The sequence below is a fragment of the Myotis myotis genome, unplaced genomic scaffold, assembly GCF_014108235.1.
Source record: "Myotis myotis isolate mMyoMyo1 unplaced genomic scaffold, mMyoMyo1.p scaffold_m19_p_16, whole genome shotgun sequence".
Taxonomy (NCBI): Eukaryota; Metazoa; Chordata; class Mammalia; order Chiroptera; family Vespertilionidae; genus Myotis; species Myotis myotis.
The window spans coordinates 6,525,927-6,540,593 of NW_023416320.1; the positions used below are offsets into that span (position 1 = coordinate 6,525,927).

The 14,667-nt window shown below is 40.9% G+C and overlaps 1 protein-coding gene across 4 annotated transcripts in view; it reads left to right on the forward strand.

Moving 5' to 3' along the window:
- Positions 1 to 525: 525 nt before the first annotated feature.
- SLC26A7 (solute carrier family 26 member 7) overlaps positions 526 to 14,667 on the forward strand; it is a 53,700-nt gene continuing 39,558 nt past the window's right edge. Inside the window, exons 1-4 of one of the 4 annotated variants that reach the window (XM_036337680.1) lie at positions 527 to 967; positions 10,286 to 10,465; positions 12,015 to 12,194; positions 12,439 to 12,741. In XM_036337680.1, coding sequence (XP_036193573.1) covers positions 12,549 to 12,741 — 193 coding nt within the window. In that variant the 5' untranslated portion in view covers positions 527 to 967; positions 10,286 to 10,465; positions 12,015 to 12,194; positions 12,439 to 12,548. Of the gene's footprint in view, positions 968 to 9,787; positions 10,466 to 12,014; positions 12,195 to 12,438; positions 12,742 to 14,667 lie in introns of those variants that run through there. The other 3 variants (XM_036337682.1, XM_036337679.1, XM_036337681.1) reach the window with 3 other exon arrangements.

Below are 14,667 nucleotides of genomic sequence, written 5' to 3' on the forward strand. Positions count from 1 at the left end.
TCATTTGTGGAATCCACGTAACAAAGTAAACAGGTAAACGGAGTAGATCCAGAGACGGGAAGCATGGAACAGAGTGCAGAAACCCCGAGGGAAGTGGGCGGGGGTCGGGGAGCAGGTGGATGGGTGGGAGTAATCAACCAAAGACCTTGTATGCATATGTGCATAACCCATGGACACAGACAATGGGGTGGTGAAGACCTGGGGCAGGCTGGAGGGGGTCAATGGGGGGAAAAGGGAGACATATGTAATACTTTGAACAATAAAGAATTTTATGTATATATATGGAATTTAGTGTTGCTAGATGCATGGCTATGCAAGAAGTGACACCATGGGAACTAGACTGGGGAAGGATGGATCTATTTGTGCCCTGTGGGGCCATTCCATGTTCTGAAGCCTTGGTTAACTAAATAAAAACTTTCATCTTATTCTGATAGGGGAAGGATAGCAATAAGAATAGAATCACAGTTGACTAATAGCTAAACACTGCACTAACTGTAGAGAAGAGATTTTTTTTTTTTTTTTTTTTTTTTTTTTTTTTTTTTTACAGACTCTGGGAAAACTGTGGAGGACGTGTTGTAAGAAAAATAAAGATAAGCAGCCTTGAAGATAGTCCAATCACTCTGAGAGAAATGCATTTTGAAAGAAAATCACGGACAAGACCTGCCTGAACGGAGAGAGACGTCTGGGGGCGAATCTTTACAAGGACCAGGACAGAAAACAGATCCTGGGAACTCACGTTAAGTTTTAGATTCTTTGCCACCCTCTAACCCTGTATAATGGCCGGCTTGAAATGAGATGGGAGGGTGGCTTTTGGGGGTTGGTGTTATACCTGCTGCCTTACATGGGCAGCATCTGAATAGAAGCACCTCAGAGATTCAACTTTGCTTCTATTTATTACTCTGGTAGCCACCGACAGCTGAACTTCCAGTTCCCGTTTCAAATTACTGGACAGCAGTGGGACTCTCAGGTACGGGGCTGGTGAGGGCGGGAGTCCCACTGGTTCCCTGGACTGGGGGTCCCAGGGTATGATTGGAGTTCTTTCCTGCAGCGCTGCCAGGACTTTTTCCTGTAGGAATCTGCTCCTGGTCATGGGTCTCCCCATCGCCTCTTTAGGCATTGAGTTGGTTCATTAAGGGTTGTGTGTGTTTGTTTTTTCTCTGAATCTGAAAGTCCGGGCTGAGCCTAATCAGCTCCAGATCAAAAACACTTCTCTGGTTGCAGAGGTGTGAGGCGCCTCTACCTCTGTAGATTAGACAAGAGGCAACCAAGCCAGGGACCCTGTCTCTGCAAGAGCCAGATCTTTCTGGAAGCGACACTGTACCATTGCCTATAGACATACGCCATAGTGCTATGTTCTTGCTGTCTGTTTTGTTGGTTACTAAGGGAAATGAGTAAGAGGGGGGCATGCCCACTTAGCTAGGGTCCCAGATGCTTGTAGCAGACTCACCCCCCATGGCAGGGATGGCAGGGACTTCCCAGCACCTGCCAGGAGTCCTTTATCTGCAGGACTCTCCCTCTCTCCCTCTCTCCCTCTCTAGGTGTTAGCTGTCTGAGATGCTTAGCTGGTGAAGGAAACAGGTCTCTGAGGAGTGGGGGGACTGACTCCCAAGTCTGACGGGCAAGTCAAACCGGTGTGCACGCCAGGAGTCCTCTATCACTGGCCTCTGGGCTTTTCAGCCCTCTGGGGCTTGGCCTGGAGACAGCCCAGTACCCGCTTGGCAAGGGAGTAAGACTGTGACTAATCCCAGAGCCCCCGTGGGAGGGAGTGCGTTTCTGCCTGAGAGCTCTCCTCTGTGTGAAAGAACACTTTGGTTACAATTGTTCTTTGCTTGTTTTCTTCTCTTTTGGGGACATCCTTTGACCGTTGCTGTTTTGTAACTAATTTGTTTTAACCTTACATTTTTGTTTCTGTTTCTGTTGTGACACAAGCAGCTGGTCTTCCGTTCCATCAGGGCCCACGAGGTTGTATTTTAGCTAACTGGCACATTTTGACTGATTAGAATTGTTTTGCCACAGGTGACTTATGTGCAACCTTTCATGTTGTTATATCATAAGGATTCTACTTAGATAGGACCTAAAGGAATAGTTCAGAGGAAAAGCACTCGGAAACCTCCCCATACAGTCAGTAAATCTCAGGAAGAAAAATATGGGGAAATCTTATTTTTTTATTAAAATTTTTTAATGTTGACATAATTTGGGGTGTCCCCCTTTTCCCTGCCCTTTGCCCACCTCCACTCACTCCACTTCACCCTCCCTTGGCCTTCGCTAAACTATTGTCTGTGTCCTATATAATAAAGAGCTAATATGCTAATTAGACCAACACCAGAATGACCGTCCGGACAACCATCCTGACGACCGTCCGGACAACCTTCTGGATGAAGCCAGGGCTGCGAGGGCTGAGCCCTTTGCATGAATTTAGTGTGTGTGTGTATATATATATATATATATATATATATTTAAATTGATTGGGGTGACATTGACTAATAGGACCATGTAGGTTTCAGGTGTGCATTTCTATGTTATAAGATCTGTATATGGCACTGTGTGCCCACCACCCAAAGTCAAATCATCTTCTGTCACCTTGTATTACATCTCCTTCATCCCCCACCTTCCTAAACCCTTCCTCTGGCAGCCCCACACTGCTGTGTGTGTCCTCTAGTTTCAGTTTTATATCCCACTGATGTGTGAAATCACGTGGTTCTTAGCTTTTTCTGCCTGACTTATTTCACTTAGCATGATATTCTCAAGGTCCATCCATGTTGTCACAGAACTAACTACAGGTAAGAGATTTATCTTATGGGCCCTGGGAAACTAGGGAGGATGTGTTGTAAGAAGAAAACCAAAGTTGGAAGGATAATGTATCTTCAGAAAGAACATACTAGTACATTTTGAAAGCAAATCAAGGACAGGACCTTCCTAAAGGGAGACAAATGCCTGGGGTCTAATATTTACAAGGACTCTAGATACCAGCTGGCTTGAGACAAGATGGGAGAGCTTTTTTGGGGGATGCGGGGGGCAGGTATTATACCTGCCACTCTTTCTTGGATCACTGGCCTCTGAATAAAAGCACCTCAAAGATTCAACCTTGTCTCTAGTTTTTGACTCTGGTAGCAACAGGCAGTTCAACTCTTGATTCTGGTTTCCATTCCATGTGTATGTGGGTGTGTATGGTCCTGTAAGTGGGTGGTCTCCTCTTGTCAATCTGCAATTCATCTGATATGCTACTTTTGGACTCTAAAACACTAAAATATTTTTTTTATTTCCTAACAATTAGAGCTGACTTTTATTTTTTCAGGGGAAGTGGAAGCAACTGGAGTATTAACTTTTTTTGAATTATTTAGATTCAATTTTTCTTCATTATTGTCTCTTCTGTGAGTGATCTCTGGAATTTATTTGTTCACTCACATTTGCTTCAGGACATAGAATGAAAAAGAGAAACTCAAGTCTTTTTTACTGTTTGTTATAAGCTATTATCTGTTTTGGGGAAGTAGTTTCAAACAGAATAAAATGCACTATTTTAGAATTATTTAATGAATTCATTTTTCCCTGTTACTAATTTGTTCCCAGTCATCTATAATAATAAAAGCGTAATATGCAAATCAACTGAACGGCTGAACAGCAGAACGATTGTCCGGACGACTACGCTATGACACCCACTGGTGACAGGCCAGCTAAGGCGGGTGCAATGGGATTGGTCAGGGGGCTCTGCCATTGCCCCACGATCACCCCACAAAGGGAGGCCCAGGCCACCGCCTGGGGGTGGGGGTGATCGATGAGGGAAAGGAGCTCTGCAATCGCCCCAAAGAGGGAGGCCCAGGTCACCCTCTGCAGGGTGATTGATCGAGGATTCCGGGGAACCAGAGGGTGTGGTTGTGGTCATAAGCATCACTAGGCCAAGGCCGGTGCAGGCAGGGGTGAGGCAGCTGGGGCTGCGAAGACCTACCCTTGCATGAATTTCATGCATCAGGCCTCTAGTGTATTATATTAATGAATTTCTATATGTCCCTAGTTACTATGAATAATTCAAGCATAATCTCTGGTTACTTATACTTGTGTATTTCTTTTACACAATTCAAGATGGATTTTCACTATTTACTCAATATTTCTAATACTCTTTAGAATGGTGTTAGTTGATCCAGTGGGTGAAGAATCAATAAAGTTGGCTTAAAGTACTGCTATTATTTTCTATAATTAAAGCAATACTAGTAAGTCATTAAGGATATTTGCTTTCTTTTGACCTTTATTTATTTTTACTTAATGTTTGGTTTTAGAGAAAGCACAAGAGAGAAACATTGATTTGTTGTTCTACTTATTTGTGTATTCACTGGTTGGTTCTTGTATGTGCCCTGACTGGAGCATCGAACCCATAACCTTGGCCTACTGGGACCATGCCCTAGTTCACTGAGCTACCCCATCAGGGCAAAACTTGTTTTCTTTATACTAACATTTATTAATGGAGATTACTGAGAATGTTTTAAATGAAGGTAAATGTATTTTTTTTTTCACCTCATAAAGCTTTTAAAAACTCCAAAATAACACCTGGGGCTCTCATTGCCATTTCTTCATAAAACATCTCTTTTGTCTAGGTTATTTTCCCACTGTCCCTGTGAGAAATCAATGGCTGGAAGTCACTTGCACTTGCTAAATTTGTTTTGCTTCTTGGTGCAGAGAAAATCCCTAGGTAGCTTCACATGCTAACCTGCTGCTTCTCTGGGAGCCTCCTGCAGGTAGCAGGACTCCAAATGGCACGGAGGCTTCTGACCTGAAGTTCAGAAGAGACACTGAGATGCATAGACAAGCCACAGCACACCAGGATTAGGGCAACACTCTACGTAAATGGCGTGGGAGGTCAATGGTAGGTGAGTGAGCTGCAAAAGTTAAAAAAGCAAGACTACTTTAGATGGTGGGATGGGGAAGACAAAGGATCTATAATCACCTCGAGTCAAATTGTCCAAGGGCAGCTGAGAGATCCGGCACATTTTAGGACAAGTGCCTAGATCTTAAGAGAAAGGCAGGGCTAGTCATCATCGCTGCAGACTATAGGTGAGGGAGCTGGTCATAATTAATCTTAGATCGTGGTTAGCAGACCAATAGCATGGCACAAGGACTGCATGGGGAGCAGGGTCTTCCCAAGAGCCATCTTATGGGAAGTCTTTACCTTTTATTCTATTAAGTAAGTTGATAAAAATTTGGAGAGAGAAAAAAAAGGCAGGTGTATTGAAGGATGGGGCAGCTGGATGCAAGGAGGAGGAAGAGGATCGTAAATAACCATCACTGTCCTAGTAAAATTGGAAAAAAATAGTCAATTGAATTATAACCAAGGCCTTTGATTTCTTTCTGGTATAATTCAGGGGTTACATGCGATTTATTATTTTATCTTTTCAAAGAGAAAGGGCATTTAAAACGTTTAAGACCATTTAAAATGGCCCAGTCAAGTAATATTGGCTTGAAATAAAAAAGTACTTAAAAGAATAAAATATACATTTTCCACTGAAAGAGTTATTTCATGTTTATAAGTGCTTATCCAACAAATATTTTTTGATATCTGCAAAAGGGAAGACATTTTCTAAATTTAAGAATGGACAAGACCTCAGAGAGCTTCTATCTCTTCCTATCACAATAAGCAGAGAGAAATTCCTTTAAAACAAATCATATCAAGCCCTCCTCTCACCAATCTCACTCTCACTGCCCAGCCCCCATCTGCACCCCCTATTCCCCCCTTTCTCAGGTATGATTGCTCTTCTCACAGATCTGCCTGTCGTTCATTGCCCCACAGCCTGAAGGAAGTTCCTCCCTGGCCAGGATATTTAACACTGTGAGTTCCACCCCCAGCACACTAAACTCTTTCCCTTTGGTTTCTCCCATCCCTTCTTACTTTCTATTTCATTTTATAATTTACCTACTAATGTTATTTATTGTCTGTCTCCCTCCACTCTAATGTAAATTCCATGAAGCAGGGCAGGGAATTTTCCCCCTAAGATTTTATTATGACAATTCTCAAGCATACAGAAATGTTGGAAGAATTTTACAATGAATTTAGATTTTACAGTTAATATTGTACTGTATTTGCTTTATTACATACTATTCATCCCTCTATTCAGCCATTAACCCATCTTATTTTTTATACTAGAGGCCTGGTGCACGAAATTCGTGCATGGATAGGGTTCCTAGGCCTGGCCAGCAATCAGGGCCAATCGGAGTCTTCGGGCTGCAAGTCAGGGCCTCCCTTCCCCAGCTGCCAGCTGCCAGCTGGGGCCTTTCTTCATTCCACGCTGCCCACTGGTGGTCAGCGCACGTCATAGTGAGCGATCCGTCTCCTGGTCAAACTCCTGTGGGGACAATTTGCATATTAGGCTTTTATATAAAGAGATATCTTAAAGTTGCAGGCATCAATGTATTTCCCTTTAGTATGTCAGCATGTGTATCACTAACCAAAGTTAAATACTTGTTTCTCTTTTTTTCTCTGAGGTAAAATTTACATGGCTTTGACTAATGTATTCACAAATCTTTATGAAGATAAAGGTTTACCACGACCAAGAAAGTTCTCTTAATGTTTCTTTCTCACACGGTTGCCAAATACAGAATGCTCAGTTAAATTGAATTTTAGTAAAACAATTAATATATTTTTAGCATAATGTCTCATATATTACATAGGACAGTGATGGTGAACCTTTTGAGCTCGGTGTGTCAGCATTTTGAAAAACCCTAACTTAACTCTGGGGCCGTGTCACATATAGAAATTTTTTGATATTTGCAACCATAGTAATACAAAGGCTTACATTTTTGGTATTTATTTTATCTATTTAAATGCCATTTAACAAAGAAAAATCAACCAAAAAAATGAGTTTGCGTGTCACCTCTGACACGCGTGTCAGAGGTTCACCATCACTGACATATACTAAAAAACCTCTGTTCATCTGAAATTCAAACTCAACTGGAAATCCTGTATTTGATCTGGCAACCCTACTTTCCAGGAATTTCTTGCCCCAACTCCACAGAGGCAACCATTGTTCAATTTTTTTTCCCATCAGAAATTTTACGTGTTTTAGGACTTCATAATGTATATTTTCTTCTGTGTGGCTTTTTTTTTCCACTCAGCATAATACCTTTGAAATTCACATATCATTGCCTATATCATGAGTTTGTGCCTTTTTACTGTGGAATAGCATTCCATAATATAGGTGTAATACTGTTTGTTCATTTATTCTCCACCTTGGGCTTTTTCCAGTTTCTGTCTATTATGAATGAGCTGTTACACACCAAAGCATTCTTAGAAACATGCGGTGGCTGCCATTGACACTAGTTCTAAGTAGAAGCTCCTTAAAATACCTCACAGGCACTATATAACTTAGCTTTTCTTACCTCTTCCTTGGTCTCACCTCTTGCCACTCTAATTTTCTTGCCCTTACTATTCTCCAGCCTTATTCCTTCCAGTACCCTGAAGCTTCCAGGCCACGCCCCTGTTAGCCTTTTGCATGCAATCCCTGCAGTTGGAACACTGTTTCTTTCTACTGGTTGCCTGGCACGTTTTGCTCATGTTCCTCTATTTATTACAGTGTTTCTCTAGGCACGGTTCTTAATATCTCTGGGCCTGTACTTATAACCCCTTTATGGCAACAGTGAACAATAGTTCCTTTTTTTCACGGGGTTATTATGACAAATAAATAAATGAACATTTTAAAAGCACGTACCATGGCACCACCATAAGTGCTCAGTCAACGTTTGAATTGGGAGCTTATGCTGTATGTATATTGCATGCTAAAGAACAGGGAATGATTGAAGGTAACAGCAGCAGAGGGGGAGATGAATGAAGCGGGCCAAGCAAGCCAGAGGGGAAAGACCAGATCAGAGTTTATAGGCGTAGTCCACAAAGTACACTCAGTGGGAGCTGAGTTAATGGCAGTAAGGATTCAGAAGATCTAGAGACAGAACTGACGAAGTGAATGTCAATGAAAAGGAAAAGATGGTGACGTAGATGTCTCTGAGATTTCTGTCTCAGGTGTCTCTAAGAATGTTGGTGCCAAGTAGTGAGGTTAAGGAATTCAGGAAGAGGTGATGGATTTGGTGAAAAATAAGTTTGATTTAAGACATGGTAAATTAAGGATGCTAACTGGACATTGCTAGAAATGTCCAGCAGACCATCGAAAAGGAAAATATAATCAAAGGTATGGGTATTTTGGGTGATATTTGTACTTATTTTATTTATTGTTGACAATTTTACAGATGCCCCCCACCCCTTTTGCACTCCTCCTCCCAGCCCCTGCCCCACACCTGGAAGGCATGGATTTTGATTGATCAGGAATGAATTATTATATCTTTCTTCCTTTTCTACTTCCTCCTCCTCCTCCTCCTCCTCCTCCTCCTCCTCCTCCTCTTCCTCTCTCCCTCCCTCCCTCCCTCCCTCCCTCCTTAACCATGTCCTTTAAAATGCCTTCGATCATGGTAAGAGAAGCATTTGAATGTACAATTCTTTTCCCTACGCTTTTTTATTTTTTTTGCTTCACTACAGCCATCTCTGTTGGTCCCTATTATGAGTCAAAATAAGTCACAGAATATAGAATAACGTTGGAAAGAAAACAAACATGGTAAAGAAGCAGACTGGAAAGGGCTCTGTAATCTAAAGAAAGCAAAGCAGGTCAAAGCACTGGGAGCACAGGGCTTGGCTCCCTCTGCTCGGCGGCTGGCCTGTCGGGGGTAGAGCATGAGCTGCACCGTTCAGGACGTAACTGGCCTGCCTCGGCGCGTTCCCATGGAAAGGTCGCGGTGTTTCTGAACAGCATCGAGCAGATTTGGGCTCAATTATTGGGAAACATGTTCTAATAATTAGAATGTCTGGATATCAGAATGGGCTCTTTTGCTAAGCCTGTTAATTTTAGTCAATGGAAGAAATAAAACAGAGGTTCCATTCAGGATGGTGCCAACCTATGTAAAATTGGAAAAGGTACCGATTAAGAAAAGGTACTCTATCTAGTGGGCGACTTGCTAAAATGTTTCATCCCTGTGGGTGTACCCCCATGCCAGGTCCGTGGCTTCTGAGCAGAACGTGGCCCTTGTGGCCTCGGCTCTCCTCCTCAGATGGGAACCTTGTGCAGTGTCCTCTTGTTAGAAATGCTGTCTGTCCACCAGCTTCCTGAAGTAAGCATGGACTGGGAGTTGATGCCCTCCAAGGTTTCTGAGTCTGTATTTCCAAATGCAACCTGTAGATGAATCAGCATTTTAGGTGTCCCAATCTTGACACAGATCATGTTCAAAGAAGCATAATGACACATTCAAAAGTAATGTGAGAAGGTAGAAAAGGGTAAAGGGGTCACCTGTATGGCGACAGAAGATGACTTGACTTTGGGTGTTGGCTACACAAGGCACTATCCAGATCATGTCTCATGGAAATGTACACTTGAAGCCTATATAGTCTTATTAACCAATCTCGCCTCAATAAATTTAATAAAAAGTAATGTGATAAGAATATCAATCTTCACTGGTGTCTCTCAAAAACCATTAAATGTGATCCAATTCATAAACGGAATAATATTTCTTTTTTTAAAGATTTTTAAAAATGGATTTTAGAGAAAGAGGAAGGGGGAGAGAGAGAGAGGAAAATGTAATACCCATGTGAGAGTGAAACATCCATTAGCTGCCTCCTGCACGCCTCCCCCCACCCCCCTTCAACCGGGAATTGGTCCCACAACCTGGGCATGTTCCCTGTCCAGGAATCAAACCAGCAACACTTTGGTGCATGGGATGACACCCAACCAACAGAGCCCCACTGGCCAGGGCTGAAAAATATTTCTTTAAAGACTCTTTCCTCATTTGAGCCTGGCACAGTTATCTCATACTTCATAATTGCTCCAGAGGCTCTTACATGCTAACCTCTAAAACTCTCTAAAACCCCAGCCCAGGAGGTTTCTCTCTCTGTTTTGTCTCCTCCCTTTCTCTTGCATTCACTATCTACTTTCTCCTCTTTCCATTATCCACATTCTCTCATAGTAGCAAAAGGAATTGTGTTGAAAAGAGATAGACCTTTCCCTACATGGTGATTGAATGCGGAGGAGTCCTTATTTTCCCCATTACTATCTCTAACTGTTTTTCTCTCTCCACCTAGTCTCCTGTTCCTCTAACAGCATAGCCTGGAGCCAGGCTGAAATAGACTAAATAATTCTTGGGTACTTTCAGGAGTAGGGACATTCATGTGTTAATTCTTATTGAGTGGGTCCTACGTCTGCAGAACCTTCTTTTAGGTCCTAGGAAAGTGGCAAAGCGAGTTATGTGCATAATCTCTCCTCGCAAGGAATTTACAATCTCACCAGCGTGACTGGCTAAAATTACATGAAGGAGATTTCAAGGAAGAAAACCAACAGGCAGTGAGAAGGAGCGCAGCTGTACACCCACGAATAGCTTAAGGGCTACCTGGATGTTGGGTTTGCAGCAAGAAGAAAACTGTGGGGAAACCAGAAGCTTCATGGAAGAGGTAAGGATTGGATAAATGTTTAGCACAAGGAGAAATACCAGGGAGCTAGGGGAATTGCTGTAGCGTTATGCTGGAGGGCCAGTATGCAGCAGAGGGTGAGCCTCATTATCTGCTGGAACAGAGGGTCTATGCAGTGTGCGAAGGCTTTTTCTCAGTGGGACCGTAATTGTCCCTCCTCTGAGCTTCCATAGCTTTACTGTGTGACTTGATTATTTATTTATCCCATTCTGCCTTGAGTGAGTTATACATTTTCCTATTTCCTTAATTAAATAACTCCTAGACAATAAAGACAATATATATCCCCTCTTTCAGATAACTTCACACAGAGTCTAACGGTATGTGGTTTTCAATCAATAATTACTGGGTTAAATAGAGTCGATGGGAAGCTAATCAGAGGGGTAAAAGGGAGGGGAGAGAGGTCTCACGCTTGTGCTAATGAGTTTAAGTTTGACATTGAACACTGAATGATCAAACATGTTAGAGTTGAAATCAAAATAATATTTGAGAAAGAGGAATTTTTCTGTACTTTCACACGGTAGGTCAAAGATAAGTTTGTGTTTTTTTATTATATATATCGGTGTTGCCTAGACATTTGGGAACAGATTTCTCATATAGATGATACATAGTATTGAACTTTAAATTTAGCCAATGAAACTTTTGCATACATATTCTTTAGTCTTTTGAATTTTATGGTCTGGGTCAAAGATTCTCTGATCATCTTATGGGTGTGAATAAATTTCTTCAGAAAGGTTTTTTGGTATTGCTGATCATAAGTAGGAGTGATACCATGCTCTGGAGAAGGAATTTGGCATGCTTAAATAATGTGTTAAGTACATGAAATTGCAAAAAAAAAACCCCAAAAAACACACAACACAAAACCCCCAAAAACAAAAAAAACCTGGAAATGGAATTCCAGATTTACACTTAAAAGATTTTAAGGAAAGATTTATTCAAAATTTTTAGGAGTCTTTTGATTGAGAAACTGCAAAAGTATTTTATCAAGTTAATTTCTGCTCCCTCCTGGTCTTAGTACGTTTTAGCACAATTGCTGGCACTGTTTAGGTACTTCAATACAGATTCCTTTTCAATTCTAATAATCCTGCTTATATGAATTCTTTGTTACTAACATGGAACACAAAGTTTAAAAAATGAATTTAAATTATTACATTTAAATGAATTGTTGCTGTTGATCAGTAACTTCAGTCAAGCTTTCAAATCTTCTTATTTTGTCAGCATAGATTTGAATTTATGACCTAGATATGTTTTGAAAAAAATCTTTATTGTGAATTTGGATTATAAAAATAATATATGCTCAATATACTCAATAATATATATTCAATATAGCTTCTGAAATTATTTGCTTATATAGTGAATTAGCATAATACAAATGTAAGTATTGCTGTTAGTGAATGAATGAATATTTTTAGTCTCCCAGGGACTAAAAATGATAAGGACATTATCTCTTATGTTTCTGAATTTTGTAGAGCTGAAAACGTATATTAGTACTTCCCAAAGAGGTAAGTCAAAATTCTCTGATTTTATTTTGCAGGACTGAGCCCTCTGGAAGTTTTATCTTTTTGCATAGCTTATAGGGAGGGATCAGCTAGCTGAATGCTTTCTGTTTTCGTTAGCGTGACCCAGCCTACTTCCAACACATGCCCAGAACTACATTAGTCATGGGATTGGAGCCAAACATTTAAGACTGCAGAGCATATACAAGAATTTACTGGTGAGAGAGCTCTAGACCAACTTTACACTAAACTCATTTCTTTTCCAAGATTGGAAAAATATTATCCTAACAGGAACCATTTCCCCATCTCATTCAGATAAGGTTTCAAGGTTTTAATCTTTATTTTTTATCTAGAATGATTAGCTGCACCATAATAATACATACAGCCCAGCCACATATATTTAAGTGCACCTGTTAATCTCTCTACCTGCCTCTCTCTTTTATTGGTTTATATTTTGGATAGCTTTGACATTGAAAACCACGGAAGAATTGGAGCCTTGCATTGAAAGGAGTTGTTCTGCAGCAGTTTTTTTTCTTGTCTAAAGTTTACTTCTGCAAGAGAACATCTGAAAAATGACAGGGGCAAAGAGGAAAAAGAAAAGTGTGCTCTGGAGCAAGGTGAAGGCTCCCCATTGTGAAGGCTTTAAACAGTGGTGTAGAAGGCGGCTACCGATTTTGGAATGGGCATTACATTACAATCTGAAAGAAAACTTGCTTCCAGATACTGTGTCTGGGATCATGTTGGCAGTTCAACAGGTGACACAAGGTAATGTGTTGCATTTGATTTTCCTGTTTTACGCAGAATAGTGGTCACTTTGTTTTAGTGGAAGGGTATTATGACCTCAGTTTTACAATTTAGCTAATGCAATGAATTTTTAATTAATTTGAGGAAAATAAACACATTGAATACTTAATACTGAATATCTGTATAAATATATAGAGAATCCTGTATGCCCTTAGAGCTTATTTTGTGCTGGGGCTGACCAGCAGACTCTGAGCAATGGATGAATGATTACTCTGACACATGATTGCTGTGAAAGAGATGGCTAAGGGACTGTCTGGCTATAGGAACCAGACAGCCTCATTTGCCTGCCTCTTCAGGCTTTTATGGTAACAGCACTTTGAGCTAAAGTTTAACTTTTAGATAAAATCAGGATAAGCATTCTTGGGAGGACACATGCGTCTGCTGTGGCCTTTAAGCAAGGATGTCTAAAGATTAAGCATAAAGATTCCGGTAAACACCCAAGGGTCCGTACACACACAGACTTGTTTGGAAAGGTTAAGGAACAATTAGGGGTGGCCGCCTTCAGCCAACTCACCTAGGTTGTAATTTTCTCCTTACAAACTTTCCAACTAAGTCTCCTGTGCTCCCCCACAATATTGATTGTACATGCCAATTTAATTCTGTATCACATTGTTATAGAACACCAGAAAGATGTTATCAGACAGCCCCCTGGGTCAGACGGGACTCTTGTCAATCTTGCAGGAAAGATTTCAAATGAGTGACACTGGACAGCAATGTTGTAACAAGCAAATTTATTAAGGAAGCAAAGCAAGCAAATTTGTTAAAATTATACTTGTCATGAAACATAAGTGGGCACCCAGCTAATCTAAGTGCATGCCTGGTGGGGGTTCAAGGGATTGTTATAACCTTCAGTCTACAGATTTCAGGGTTCCTCTGCTAGATATCTTGGGCACAGACTGGATTTCAAGGTCCCCCTTTTACTTTGTGGTAGCTTTCCCAGAATTTATGAGATTACCTGGTAAGTCCCAAGACTGCTTACCTCTTTGTTCAGTGAGTGAGATAAAATGCCCCTTTTTATCCTTCTCCCTCCCCCGCCCGCCCCCCCCCCCCCCCCCCGCCTCTGCCTTAGCAGTTCCAGGGTGATTTAAGCTATGTATTATCTGGTTAGGGAGGAGAGGTATTAGCTATTTGCTCTCAAGTGTCCTTGGTTGGGGAAGATAAGGTCTTGTGATTCACAAGCTAGCTGCAAGCTGCCCAAACTGGCCTTGTTTAATTTTCTCATCTCAGTTTCCCTATTCCACTTGCCCAAGAATTTTCCTTGCTTCTTACTATCCTGTCACAACATTATGCACTGTATTTATTTCTCAATAAGAAATTTAAACTGGTGAGAAGTCTTATTTTAATTTTCCCAAGGCAGATTCTAAATGACCTGGATTTAGATAGGTGTTTCTCTTGGTGAAAGTTTTTAGTTAGCTAGTGTGCACACACGTGTGTGTGTGTGTGTGTGTGTGTGTGTGTGTGTGTGTGTTCCTTAAAGGTATACTCATTGTATTTCTTTAATTCAGGTAATAATTTACTAACTGTAGCAAGGAAAGGAACTAACTTTTCAGCCTTGAGAATCTGGAACACTCCTCAGCACAGACTTTGTAGATTTATATTTCCTTGCAGTTTCTCTACCTCCCTGCCTTGAACTATTATCCCTACCATTACATTATATCCACTCGTTTAATTGAATTATTTAGTAGTTGAAACAAACTTGTTTGTGTATTTGTGTTTTTAATGTGATTAGAAACTGGTGCTTTAAGATCCATAATACCATATTTTATGGGATTACATTTTTCTGAATAGTCTTATATTACATTTTTAATGACAATTTTGTCAACAGCAAAACATAGTAATATTTCATAAAAGTTCAAAATAAAGTTAGATTATTTCTAGTCTTAATTT